Genomic DNA, 14,719 nt, shown 5'->3' with positions numbered 1-14,719 from the left:
TTCTTGTTTCCTAGTTTCTTTAGTGTATAGGATTGTAGGCTGGTAATCCTTTGCTCTATGTATAAAATTCATATATGAGTGAGTACATACCATATTTGTCTTTTTGTGACTGAGTTACCTCACTCAGGATTGTTTCTTCTAGTTCCATCCATTTGCTTGTGAATTTCAAGATTCCGTTGCTTTTTTCTGCTGAGTAGTACTCCATTGTATAAAAATGTACCACATTTTCTCTATCCATTCTTCAGTTGAGGGGCATCTAGGTTGCTTCCTGGTTCTGGCTATTACAAACAATGCTGCTATGAACATGGTAGAACATGGCCTTGTTGTATGGGTGTGCATTATTTGGGTATATGCCCAAGAGAGGAATTGCAGGATCCTGAGGTAGACTGATTCCCATTTTTCTGAGCAACCGCTATACTGATTTCCAAAGTGGTCTTACAAATTCGCACTCCCACCAGCAATGGAGGAGTGTTCCTTTTTCTCCCCATCCTCTCCAGCATAGATGGTCATTGGTGTTTTTTTTTTTTACTTTAGCCATTCTGACAGGTGTGAGGTGGTACCAATGACAATCTATGCGGGAGAGTATGTGGAGAAAAAGGAACACTCCTCCATAGTTTTAAATTTATATACTTCTCTGGAAGAGAATGGAAATCTCTAAAATATTGTACGTTATCCTTGCCACCATACATCTTTCTATTTAATTCAGACCTCTTACATACCTCAATAATTTCTTTTATTTTGCCTTACAATTTCCATATTAAAATTCCCTATACATAGTACAACGCACTTTATTCTTCAATCTTTACTGTAGGTTAATGATGATGATAGGTCAACCCTTTCTTCATTTACATGATAAAATGACACTGATGGTTACCTCACCTACCTTACTCAAAATGGTGTGTTTTTTAAGTGGAAAGTATCTTAATTAGACATTGATGTGAAGTCAAACTGGGTGGAAACATTGTGAGTCTGGCAGAAAAGAACAGAAACAGGGATGCTGTGAGGGAAAAAATGTCTTGTCACATGGTCGCAGTTCCTGCTGCAGTATGGAATCATAATCAAGATTTGTTATTAAAAACAGAGTATGACCAGAAAGAAAATATAGAGCATCAGCCAGTCAGTAGTTTCAGAGCCAACATGCATGCAGAGTACTTCATGTCAATTATATGGCCGTGCTGAGTGTTACAAAGCATTGAAATGAGTGTTCTCTTTGCAGTTCTACAGTGTATTCTTATATGCTTTACTATGAAAAAGAATGTATTTTGCCAATCATTTCACGATGACTTTTTGTAAGAACTTGATAATAGATTGCTAATAAAATTTTGCTATTGAAAAGTAAACAGTATCAAAGAGTGGAGTTTAATGTTTAGTCTCTGATGAGCAGGAGCTGAATAGGTATTTATATTATCTGTGCTAATTGTTCAGCCACCTAGACTACAACATGAAAATATATGACCTTCTAAAACTAAATTGATGCAAGTTTAGATCTCACTTACAATTCCTCTGTAAACTGAAAATACAGTAGTAGACTATAAACAAACTGGAAAATGATATCTGACATGCTTAGAATGCTTTTTCTTCCCACTATAATCATTCACAGAACATCTTCATTGTGTGAAGTTTTCTGCCACCAATTTGTTGGGGCTTGGTGCATCTCTCTATATATGTTCATTTCATAACTTAAGACAGTAATACATTTCCTGGAAAAAGTGTCTCTTAACAGAGTCCAGAAATATTACAAAATGAATCACAATTCAAGAAAACTTGGGAAAAACATTTTGCCAGTATGTTACAGATTTGTATAGAGGAGTAAGCTTTATGTGACCTAACATTATTTTAAATTATTTCTCATTCATTAGTTCATTAGTTTAATAGTCTTAGGGAAAACCAAGGATGTAATGCTAAGCAGGTCAATAGTCCTGAACAACATAGATGAAAGAACACCTTTAACAAACACCATAAAAGTCAATCAGCACCAAATTTAAAAATATCCATTATTATCAGAAATGATTTATTGCTGGGATCCAAGGCTGGTTCAATATACATAAATGAAGAAATACAGCTCACCACATCAACAAAATGAAAAATAAAAATCATATGGTCATTTCAGCAAAGATATAAAAAGCATTTGACAGAATTTATCTCTTGATAAATATCCTGAATATACTAGATAATGTTCCCTTAGCAGAAATCAAAGGTCATATTTGTAAGCCTATAATTAATATCATACTTATGACCTAGAAAAAAGACAAAGATGTGCATTGGCTACTACTGCTCAATGTAATGCTGGAAGGCAGAATCTGTTTCATCATAACGACCCTTAATTTTGTTATCATAGAAAGGGGTATATGATAATTCTGTTACAAGTACTTTGCTCAAATTATTACTAAACTTGTAAGCAAACCAAATATATAGACATGTCATTATTTGATATAGAACCCTGAAAAGTTTAGCCATACAGCGAAACAGAATAAATAATAAAGAATAGACCTTTAAAAGACTATTTTCTTCCATCTTGTTTTTTCCCTAATCCACAATGTACAGAGTACTTGAGGATGTATTTTGAACTATTTTGGTGGTGACTGTTTAGTTATGTATCTCTATGTTCTGCATGCATGCATGTTAATCAAGGGCCTAGTATGTGTTGGGCTGGTATGGGGAGTAATGTAACAAAAGCAAAGCACTAAGCAAATCACATGTTTTGGACGACATCTGCCTTTGAGGATCTCTTATCCTGAACAGAGGGAGGTTAGTTTCTCTGTACAACTATGAGGACTCAAGTTGTACATGGTTGTGGGTTTTTTCCCTCTACTGATTTAAGAGGACTTCCTTTTGCACTCTCTGATTTATAACACAAAGTGTGGGTTTTATTTTTGGCTTTTACAACTTACAAGTTTGAGAATGTCATCACTAACAATGTAAAAACTGTTAGGGATAACATGAAAAAAATAGTGTACTGCTTTTTAAAAGCATCTAATTAGCTAAAGTATGAATCTATGCATGATTACAGGTGTCAGTAGGAAGATGCATTGACTAAGCCAACATCTATTCTGTGCCAAGCTAACAGAGTGATAATTTTCACAACTGGTCATTTTCTCAAGGGCACTCTTGGTTTGTAGTCAAGCTAAAACACCTTGTTTCTGAAATCAGTAAACAGTTCTAATAATTGAAGTATTAGCAAGATCTGAATTGCTAATATCTATTAAAACATCTATGAAAGACAAGTAACATAGCACAGAATTAAACCACATTCTTTTTTATTTAAAAAATATCGTTCGTGCCAGGCAATGATGACACACACACGACTTTAATCCCAGTACTTGGGAGTCAAGGCAGGTGGATCTCTGTGAGTTCAAGACCAGCCTGGTCTACAAGAGATAGTTCCAGGACAGGATCCAAATCTACATAGGGAAACCCTGTCTCGAAAGAACCAAACAAAAATTATTTTTCAGCCAGGCAGTAGTGGCACACGTCTTTAATTCTAGCACTCAGGAGATCAGAGCCATTCAGATCTCTGTGAGTTGGAGGCCAGCCTGGTCTACAGATAAACTTCCTGGACAGACTCCGAAGTTACACAAAGAAACAAAACCTAAAATAAAGGTTTCATTTTACATACCAACCCCAGTTCCCTATTCCTCCCCTTTTTCTACATTCCCCTTCCCCCTTCCTATGCCCTCATCCACTCCTCTTAGGAGGTAAAGCCTTGCTTGAGAAGTCAACAAAGTCTGTCATATCAAGTTGAAGCAGGACCAAGCCCCTCCTCCTGTATCAAGGCTGAGCAAGTTATTCCACCATTGGGAATGGGCTCCAAAAAGCCAGTTCATGCCCCTGAGAGAGATCCTGGTGCCACTGCCAAGGTCTCCTCCCCCGACCCCCCAAAAAACAGATCAAGTCACATAATTCACCCACATTCAGAGGCTCTAGTTTGTCCCATGCAGTGGTTTAATTCTGTTTAATCCAATTGTTTGGGGCCATTGTCTCTCAATTTATAGTATATATTATTGTCCTTTTACCTATAAGTACTCAAGGGAAAGAAGCTCTGGGACACATTAACAGATCTACTATTACATTTTTCTCCCAGGGAAGCAGAAGTATCTATGTGCCAGCAGAAATGATTGCACCATTGATAAATTTCGGAGGAAAAATTGTCCATCTTGTCGACTCCGGAAATGCTATGAAGCAGGGATGACTCTAGGAGGTATGGATATTTTCTTCTTTTTTCTCCTTGTCCTTCTTCTGCTCACCTTCATCCTTTTTTAATAATTGCTTTAGACCTGATTTGCCTCTGTTAATGCTTCCAAGACTACCATATATGAAATAGATTTAGGCTAACTTTCTCATGGTGCCTTCTTTATTTGAACCCATGGCATTCAGATCTTTGGCATCTGACATAGGACCAGGAGGCATGAAGTAAGGATCAGAAACTAACAGAAGATGAATGATACTGTGCTTTTTGGATTCAGTTCCTCGGATGATATAATGATACTGACCTGATGCTGTTCAGTGATAGGGATTCGAGCACCAAGTAATCCAAACTGTCACAGGTGCAGGTTGAGCATGGCACAGGCAGGCTCTGAACACCTGGGACTATCTCTCCGCTAAGTGCTACATGTACTATAGAGACAGCCAACTGGAGTGGAAAGCAGCTTCTCTTGGATCCTGTGACTAAGGTACCAAACAGAGCCAATTTCCTATCCTGTGCCTCCCAGAAATCAGCAGGCTTTTTAATCATTTCCTTTTCTTTAGAAATCCACTCATCATTTCCAACAGCATTTTCCCAATGGCACAGTAGCTTCTTAGGAGATATAGCCCTTTCAAAGGTGACCCTCTATCATAAGTCTCTGTGTCCCATGAGCTTATGTCTACCATGAGCTCTGTCATCCTTCCAAAATGGCTTCATACTACTTGATTGACAGATATTTCCCCTCTCCTAATTCTTCCTAGCTTCATCTTCCCCATGCCAGAATCCACACTGCTGCTTGCTGCTTCCAAACAGATGTATCTTTCATGAGAAAAAGAAGCTCATTAGTCTACTTTGATTTAGAAACGGAACTCAAAGAAAAACAAATCTATTTCTGAGTGTCTAAAACTATAACCTTATATTTGATTACTCAGTACCAATTGTGGAAATTCAAATGACTGGAAGTCAGCCCACTTTTCTCCCATCTCAGGGCTAATTTAGAACAATTGTTATCTTTGGCTTTCCATAAGGCACTTAATGCCTATTCTGCCTATATATCATTGTAGATAAGTACATCCTCCCTCCTCACAGACCAGTAGTACTTTTAAACAGACCATAATACTACAAGCAAATTGTTTCAGGCTTGATCTGTTATAGTTTCAAAAGGAGCATCTCAAGTAATATGTAGTTCTCTCAGGCATCACAGGCAGAGGCACTGTGAGTTATTTTCCAGGCAACCACATCAAATGAGATTCAATATTTGAGAAAATCCAACCTCGTTTGTTCTTGTTTTGTCTACTCTAAGGATATCCTGTAGTTGTGATAGCAGTGGGAAAGAAACCACAAGATCATAAAGGTAGAAAGAATTCCAGGAAAGGTGACAGAGCGTGTGTTCTGATACACTCACCTCTCAATTATTTAACCTCCTGTGAATTATGCATAATACATGGTGGCTTCTAGGTTGAGGATCCTCTGCCTTGCCATCTTTTGAAAGTAACTGTAAGCCCATTTTGATACAAGTAAAATTTATAACAAGTATAAAATACTACTTGTTAAGACATTAGTTCCATGTCAGAGCCCGTATCCTCCATTAAGAAAAGAAAACAATGTAAAAAAAAGTTCTTCTGACATCATTACAGTGAACCTGTTTGGAAGAGATCTCTGCGTATAAATGAGATTTTTACAATAAAGTGTAGCACTCTGCCATAAATAAATAAGTCAAGAAATAAATTTGTGAGTTCAGTCACTGAAAGAGTGGTACAAAAAGCTGTTTGATTGGTTTACTAGAAACTGTAGTTAATTTGAGTGGGCATGCGGAATAGAATGCTGAATTGCTGTGGACAGTTTTCACCTCAGTTTCCTTCCCATGTTATATTACTGAATGTCACATATGTATAAGCAGCACATTGGGCACTAGAGGTTCAAGAAAACTAGAAGATAAATGCTCACAAAAATACAAGGATCTTTTTCGTTTGCTATGCAGGGAATTGAACCTACAGCCTTGGGTATAATAGGCAAGAATTGTATCATGGAGATAGTCGCCTAGCCAACTCATAGAAGGATTGTTGATGTTGTATAAATTTTTACCTTTGAAGTCACACAGACCTAGGCTAAAAGCCCAGATCTATCATTTACTACATGTCCCCTGTGAACTTCATTTTCATTGTCTGTAATTTACAGGTATCATCCTCGGAGTTACAGTTAGGAGAAAGTGCTAGACAAATGTGAGGAGTTATTATTACAATGAGGTCACCAGCATATTGGGTAGATGGAGGCTGTTCTTAGCACTTTCCAATGACTTTCTCCTTAATAATCAGCTTGGCTTGCCATGCAATATGTGATATGTAACAACAGTCAGTGGATCAAAAAATCACTTCTCATTACTTCATACTGAAAAGTGCCAGAGCATAAAAGTTTATATTAATGTTGAGGTACCAGGTCAGTGAAAACCGAAGTGTTTATTCTCTTAGACTTAAAGTATAACATTTGCACATTGCTGGAGTTAAAACTACACTCCCTAATTTTTGACATATCTTCTTCCAAGTTTATTGTTAACTTACAGTATCAGTATATAACACATTTTTATTCAAACAATGGAAAGATAAAAGAAAGCACCTTACAGTGGCCTTTGTGAATACATTGGAAATATCCTCTCATTTTCACAAGATTTGGGTTTTGGTTACCTTCAAGAAGAATTTACATAACTGGTTCCTTTTCTGTACTACTCACACTACAATTATGTAATATATAATAAAGCAACAGTTAAGAATGTTGTATTGTTCAAGTCTCTTCTCCTTCCTAGAGACTATTTTTTTCCTATGAAACTGGGAAGATCAGTTTTACCAACAACCCTTCTGCTGTTAAATTTTTGTGATCTGATGTCAAAAGCCACAAAGATAATATTATAAGATTATCAACTTTTTCTTCAATTGCCAGTCACCTGCTCATAGAAGTATTAATACAAGAGATGAATTTGCACAGTAATTTTAGCTGCCCCCATTCACACCTATGTAAGGTATATGCCAAAACCATACTCAATGACTAGAATGTTGAAAGAATGGAAGGCAAAGCAGTCGTTTTGAATTCTTGGAGAATATGGCATTCTACAGCTGATGTCTGCTTGCTCTCAACATCTTAGGATCTCCAGCATGGCTGTGTCTATAGTCTTCCATTTACTGATGATGGGTCCTCTTGAATTAATAAACACTTAATACATATAGCCTTTTCTTAATGTTTCCATGCTTACCTTCCTACCCCATTGCTTCTTTTCTTAGAAACTGTTGGTACTTATGAAACAGTCCCACAGGTGGAGAGTTCTCAGCGTGACCCTTCAGGCTCTTAAATGCTCATCAGTGGAAAAATATGTTTTTCTTTGTTCTTAATTAATGTTTGGCTGCTTTTGAAAAAAACGTGTGTCAAGAAGTCCTTACAAAAAGAATTGCTTAAAGAATTTAAATGTCTTGCCCATTTGTCCTTTTAAGAAAACACTTAACTGTCGGGATAAGGACCGTGCCTCCAGTTAATTGGTGGTGACTTTTATACAGTATGTAATTCACAATAATGCACAGACATCTCTTACTTTGTTTTGTACTTTACAAGAAACACTACCAGTTTCCAAAATGGAATCAGGAAGAAAGAGCCAGCCTTCCTGCCATCTTCTTTCCTGAACCTTGCCTTTGCTCACATTCCATTTGTCCTATTGTTGCCCTGGGCAACTATTATTTCTTTTTGTGTTCTGAGACTCTTAAGTTCTCAGTATGTAGTAAATAGCATGAACCTAAGTATCCCTTACCCTGAACCATGCCATGCTGCAGACTGTACAGGAATTTCAGGTAGCAGCTACCACCCACAAAAAAAGGGACCATGGAGAGCCAGAGCATGTGAGATTTGAAAAAATGTACATTTATTTCAAAGGTCATTTGAGCCTGTAATCCCAGTGTTTGTGAGGCTGAGAAAGGAATATCATAACTTTAAGGCTAGTTGGCCTACATAGTAAATTCCAGGACAGCTAGTACTATAGTGTGGGACATTCTCAATAAACAAGTAAACAAAAAGATTGAGAAGTTTCTTTACTTTTAGGAGATTGAACTTCTCCTCTAAGGATAAAATCTTAACATGTATGAAAGTTTTTAAAATGTGCATGGGTTCTGTAGTTAGGAAAGTAGTTCAGGGAACCCTGGCATAGTCTGATGCCATGATCAACGATAATTTCTAATGTTCAAGATAGTCCTTATGACAGATACCTCATCATTTCCCACCTCCAAGAGGAGTACAACATTGCTTCATCCATATTAGATATCCTAGATTCAAGAAAAAGATTTCAATGCTGAAACACTATTTATTTCATAGTTCTTTCTGTATTTTTAAAAAATTAATTGATGTGATTTCATCTCTCCCTGCACTCACTCATTTATATCTACATTTAATGAGTACCTATTGAGTGCTAAATATGTACCAGACTCTATGGGGAGGACAAGCCTAATATTAGAGATCTGAATGTATATTTTAAAATTTTTATAGGGACAAGGAGGTGGTTGAGTGGGTAAAGGCAATTGCTTCCAAACTCTACAACCCATATTTGATCTCTGGAACCTACATTGTGCAAGGAATTGCCCAACTTTCTCAGATTGTCCTCTGACCTGTTTCACACTCATACCCACGTGCACATGAGTGTATACATGCATATTCACACAATATACAAATAAATAAATAAATAAATATTTTTTTAAAAATCATGTCAAATAAGGGAGACAGTGATTATGGTTATACTTTAGTCTTGAGGTATAAGGGGAAAATTATTGGGAGAAGTTTAGTGAGATGCAAGGAACTGGGCATTTAAGTCTGTGAGACAGCTTGAATAAAGGCATAGGGACATAAAAACCAAGATGAGGCTTTAAAGAACAGCAAGTGATTTAACATGGCCAGAGATGGGAAAATAGGGAGGTAGGCTATGACCACATTGAAAGTGAACCCGATTTCAGACAGTTGAAGATATGTGGTTGCCAGACAAACATGACCACATATCATATTGTTAATTGTATATATGTTTTAAGAGAATTTTTGACAGCTTGAATGTTATATTGGGGGAGGCTTCCATCTTACAAATGCAGAGTATCAGGACATACAGAGAGAAAAAACCTTCTAGTATCAAATTTTGCTAAATACCTATGCTTTATGCTTGGGGCTACTTAGCTCCTCTTGGATTGAAATTTGCAAGTACTTACCATTCACAAAATAAAACACTGACCTAGACCAAGGCAATTGGCTTGTATGAAGAACTTACATGTACATCAAATGTCAGTTGCCTTGATCTTGATCACAGTTTTCCAATGAGAGCTCACAGAAAACTACTTCAGTGCATGCTTTAGAGAAACTGATTTCTAAATTCAAATGAGAAGAAACCTGCATATTACTATCCTTAGGAAGATTTGCACTGTAATAAAATAAACTTAGATGCTTTATAACTCAGGATTCCCAAACTAAATTAAATTTCAGGTTCCTTTTTTCACATCACACCATTTAATATCCTACCAAAACACTGTTCTCTGGAAAACACTGTAAAAAATAACTTGGGTATAAATAAAGACATTATTCTGTGAGCAAAAATTTTTCCCTAGTCAATGTCATCCATTTTACAAATGTATGTGTCATCACTTACTGGTTAAATCAGTGAAGTAACAAACAAGAGCAGACCACCTTCAGCATACCTCACTACCAGTGGCTTTTTTCTTCATTTTTATTTGAATTAGAAATAAGATTGCTTTACATGTCAACCCCAGTGCCCCTCTCTCCCCTCCTCCCCAGCCCTCCCCCAACTAACACCCTACCTATCCCATACACTTTCTGCTCCCCAGGGAGGGTGAGTTCTTCCATAGGGGGTCTTCAGAGTCTGTCATATCCTTTAGGATAGGGCCTAGGCCCTCCCCATTCAAAACCACTAAAGGATCCAGAGTAGATCTATATCATGCTTGTCTTTCACAAAGGATAACAAGGCAAGAGCCTTATATTGCCTATAAAAACTGGTAGCTATAGGCACATAATCCTGACCCAAGGAGCATGCTAGAAACATCAAAAACATTATTTTAAGAAATTGAAGAACTTCCAGCATTACACAGGGTGATCACTAACAGTTTTGTTGAACACTGTTTAATCAACATCCCCATACATAGCCAGAACTCTATATCTCATAGTTGACATTCAACAAAGTGTCATAAAGAACAATTCACAATTTGAGAGCCAGGAATAGTGGTGCATGCCTGTAATCACAGCATTGAAGAGGTTGAAGCAGCAGAATCATGAGTTCCATACCAGTCTGAGCAGCATAGCAATACTCCATTACCAAAGCAGAACAAATGTAGCTCAGTGGTAGGACATGTGCTTAGCATACACAAGACATGTACTGGGGAATTTTATGTTCTCCCTTGACTCTCTAGACTTAGAGTCTAAAAATTCTCAGCCTGGAGATGCAAGCATGAAGCCTCTGTTCTAAGAAGTGTTGCTTCCACACACAATTCCCATATACCTGCGTTTTTTAACAGTTCTGCCTCACAAATGATGTACATAGGAGAAAAGTTGCACTATGTGTTTGAGCATCAACATGCATAACATATGGCTAACACCTGGAACTCTGGAGTATTTTTTGGTGTTAATTGTGGAACTTTAAAGACTTAACAGGTTAGACAAAAACTACCAGTGAGCTGTAACACTAGTCCTTTTGTGTAAGCCGATGTCTGGTGGTAATAGAAATAACATGATGGACATAGACTTGTTTCTAGTCCTAATTATGCCACTTAATATTTTGGTGAGTTTGTAAAAATCTATAGCTCTCTCTGAGCCTCATTTTCCCCAGCTATATGGTAGGAATACCATTTTTATAAAATTGTTACATGTGTAAATAAAGGGCCATGTAGTAGGTACACAATAATATCATTGTACTTCCTACTCCTTTTTAGGTAAAGATTGATCTTTCATTGTTTTCTTCGGTGCCACTAGAGACTTTTCTCTGATGTTAAATATGACTTTTAATTCTTGGTCCTTGGTCCTGTGGTTTCTGATTTAGCCTTTCTTTAGTCAGCACTTGAAGCATTCTGTCATTGCCATCTCCCAGGTGGATACACACACACACACACACACACACACACACACACACACACACACACACACACTTTGAAATGAAGAAAATATTCTTCCTCCAGTTGTGCTTTCAAAGGGAACATATGTGTAAGGAGACACATTCTCTCTCTTACCTTCAAACCAGTTATCTGAGAAAGCACATAGACATGCTCCATTTCCAAATACTTGTTTCTGGTGAACCATATTTAGAGGTAAGTAATATTTTTCTAAACATCAAAATTGATGACACTCTCTATCTAATACTTGAATCTTGCTTGTAAAGTCTCTCCTTAAAATCTTTGAATTTTTAAAATGTGCTAACCTTAGAAAGATTTTTTTGATGTTTACATTTGCTATGAGAGATCCAAAACCCCACACTTGCTCTTTCAAAATACCATGCTCTAGATAGCATTTTCTAATGTATTGAACAGAAAGCAGAACACAAAACGCCCAACAGACTATGCACATATAGAGAGCCAAGTATTTCCCAAATGTAGCAATCTAAGAAAAATTTTAAATATTTATAATTTAACTGCTTATTTGAAATCATTCACTTTATTGGTACAAATTATATGATATATTCTTTAAGACCACAAATGTTTAAACAATTATTGTACTGAACTCAGACAATTTACCTGGGTAAGATTCTTTTATAGAAACATTTGCATACCTTTTGAGATCATGCCGCTTAGAAGGGGAATTAATAAAAGAAATTTGTGCTCACTAAGAAACCAATAAATCATCCAGTTGATGTATTGATAATATTCCCATGATAATGTATGTCTAAGTAGCAAACTGGAAATAAAATTACTACCCTGGATGACCTCGTTTGTCCTCAGATTCCATGTTACTTGGTCTGTGTAATTGGTGATAAATATAAACACAGGTGTGCCAATTCCTTCTTTTCCTACTGGCTTACCATCCCATTGAATAAAGCCTTCGGAGGCTAAAGTGGGATAAATTGGTAAGGGGCATTTCAACCTGATAACTGTAGTCTGCAACTACAAGTATGCAAGTACTAATCACCATCAGAAACTATGGACTGGCATTTGAAACTAAGGAGAAATGGAGATCTTGACCAAGATGAAAGGTTACCAACCCAAGCTGACACAATGAAGTGTCATACTGGCTACTCTGAAACCAAAATAAATTTAGGAGTCTTTCTCTTTGACAGGCAATACAACATGGAAGCTTTGATTAGTGAACAATTAGCCACAGAGATATTCGTTTCAAAATGATTTCATTTCCAGCTGAGTAAGGGTACCAGGATTTTTGAGACAGATTGGCTGAATATCATCAATAAAGAACCGTTGTTGGTCTTTTAGTAGCTGTAATGAAAACATTATATTGTACCTTCCTATTCTGTGCCCCTTCATATGCTCTATTCTGAAAAAAATAGTTCTTGTCTATTGTGTATAGAAGGGTGCACAAACACATACTCATATTCAAGTTCTTAAGTACATTTGTCACTAACCAGAAAAGGGAAAAAATCCCTAAGTAACAATTGTCCATTTCTTCATCTGATAAGAAAAGAGATATGGAAACTCCTTCCCAAAATAGCAACCAACCCTGTCTCCACATCTGTGTGAGGCCTCCTGTGTCAGAAGACCTGACTCAGGCATCTGACTATTGAGCATATTAGGTACAAACCCATGCTTAAGTCACAACTTTCAACAAAAGCACTCTTTCATATTAGAAAATTCCAGTTTGGCAATTACATATACCTCAAAATGACCAGACAATGAAAAAGGCTTTTCTGGATTTCTGCCAAAGACCCAGCTTCCAACCTCGGCCTGTTTAAAAGAGCGGAAGGAAGTTGCTGATCCACAGACAGGAGAGAAAGACCAAATGTTTGCTTCTCCTGGAAGAGATGCCAGCCAGCCCCTCTCTCAAAATTCTAGAGGAAAAAACTAGAGTCAAATAGTCCTTTTCTCTCCAAAGTCAAGGTGACTCTGTTTCCAGTAGCCCACACAGCTCAGACCTTTCATAAGGCAGACTAAGGTAAAATCTGAGCAGCAATGCCTGCTTCCTTTGTTTCCTGACAGGGCTAAGCTAGTGGAGAAAGTGGGCCTACCCTTCCTCTCCTCACCTGAGTGCTTCCTCCATTCCCCACTATTCCCTCACACAAAATTCTTGCCTTTAATCAGATCAGCTGTGAGACTTCCTCAGCCACTTCAGATATTGTACTGATGTAATAGAGGAGACATTTAGCATTTGCAGTTTTTTGTTCTGACTTCCCAAAACCTCCGTATTGAAAGTAGTTTCCTCCAGTTGCAGGCACAGTATACGGGGACTGAACAAATAAAAATGAAAGTAAAAGTGTTTTCTCTGCCTTGCTTGGGACATGCTTTTCCTGCCCTGACCCGTTTCCAGTCACCACCTAAACACACACACACACACACACACACACACACACACACACACACACACACACACACACACACACACACACACAAGTCTTGCATGTACACATACAGTCTTTCTCTTTCCGTTTACTTAGCCATATTCGGTGGGAGACAAAGCCAAGGAAGAGCTTTGGGAGGGACGTTTCCTCCTTGTCAGGGCAAAATTTTAATCTGGCCAAGGAGAACTTCTCTAATGTGGATTGAAAGGCTAGTGTGGTTTATTTATTTTTTTACTGCTTTCTATTTGCTAGAATACTGGATATTTCTGCTAGTGAAATTTTCCTGTAATAAAACCATTAATACACCAATGGTACTTTTTTATTTACAACAGACTGACATAATTAATCCTATTAACACTGGGCCTTCTTTCCTTTTTTCTCTCTTCTTTCTTTAAAAAAAAGGAAAAGAAGAAGTAAGAAAGAAAGAAAGAATACTCTCGTTTGCTTTCCAGGTCGTGCTGACCTGTTCAGCATGGACTGTTTCGCATTTGTTTTTAATGTCAGTTTAAATGTAGTTGTAAAAGCATGTATGCTCTAAATTCATGTACTTACTTTTTCCAGTGGAAAAGCCTGGTATGCAAAAGCATTTCCAGGCTCTACAATTTCTCATGAGCAGGTTTGGGGTAATGACCCTGAGCTCCTCACTCAGGATGGCATTTGGATGGTGAACCCCTTTCTTCTGGCTCAGTAGTCAGAGAAGGGAGACTTGGAAATAGTTTCTGTGCTTTGGCAAGGATGAGCAGCATTGCATATCATTCTATTATTAATTATGTTTACTCCACCACAAACTAAAAACCATTAGACTAAATAGACCAACATAAACCTTGAAAGATAAAATTTGATATTCTTTCCCCTGACTATTCCCCTAACCAAGAACTGGGACTGGGAGGAGAATGGGATTTGGCAAGCAGGGGTGGGGGCCAAGGAGCCTTCTTGCCTGAGAGGGTATTTGTCATCCATTTATTAATCCCACTTGGTCACATTCCCCTGCTAAGCTCTCACTTCATGCTTGCCAAGGACTG

The 14,719-nt window shown here is 37.5% G+C and overlaps 1 protein-coding gene across 1 annotated transcript in view; it reads left to right on the top strand.

The window, feature by feature from the left end:
- Ar (androgen receptor) overlaps positions 1–14,719 on the top strand; it is a 182,369-nt gene that overhangs the window by 148,133 nt on the left and 19,517 nt on the right. Inside the window, exon 3 of the mRNA XM_027431759.2 lies at positions 4,082–4,198. Within this exon, the coding sequence (XP_027287560.1) occupies positions 4,082–4,198 (117 nt within the window). The remainder of the gene's footprint in view (positions 1–4,081; positions 4,199–14,719) is intronic.

This window comes from Cricetulus griseus, chromosome X (genome assembly GCF_003668045.3).
Source record: "Cricetulus griseus strain 17A/GY chromosome X, alternate assembly CriGri-PICRH-1.0, whole genome shotgun sequence".
Classification (NCBI taxonomy): domain Eukaryota; kingdom Metazoa; phylum Chordata; class Mammalia; order Rodentia; family Cricetidae; genus Cricetulus; species Cricetulus griseus.
The sequence above is the reverse complement of the archived record's forward strand: the minus strand, read 5'-3'. Positions and strand labels throughout refer to the sequence as shown.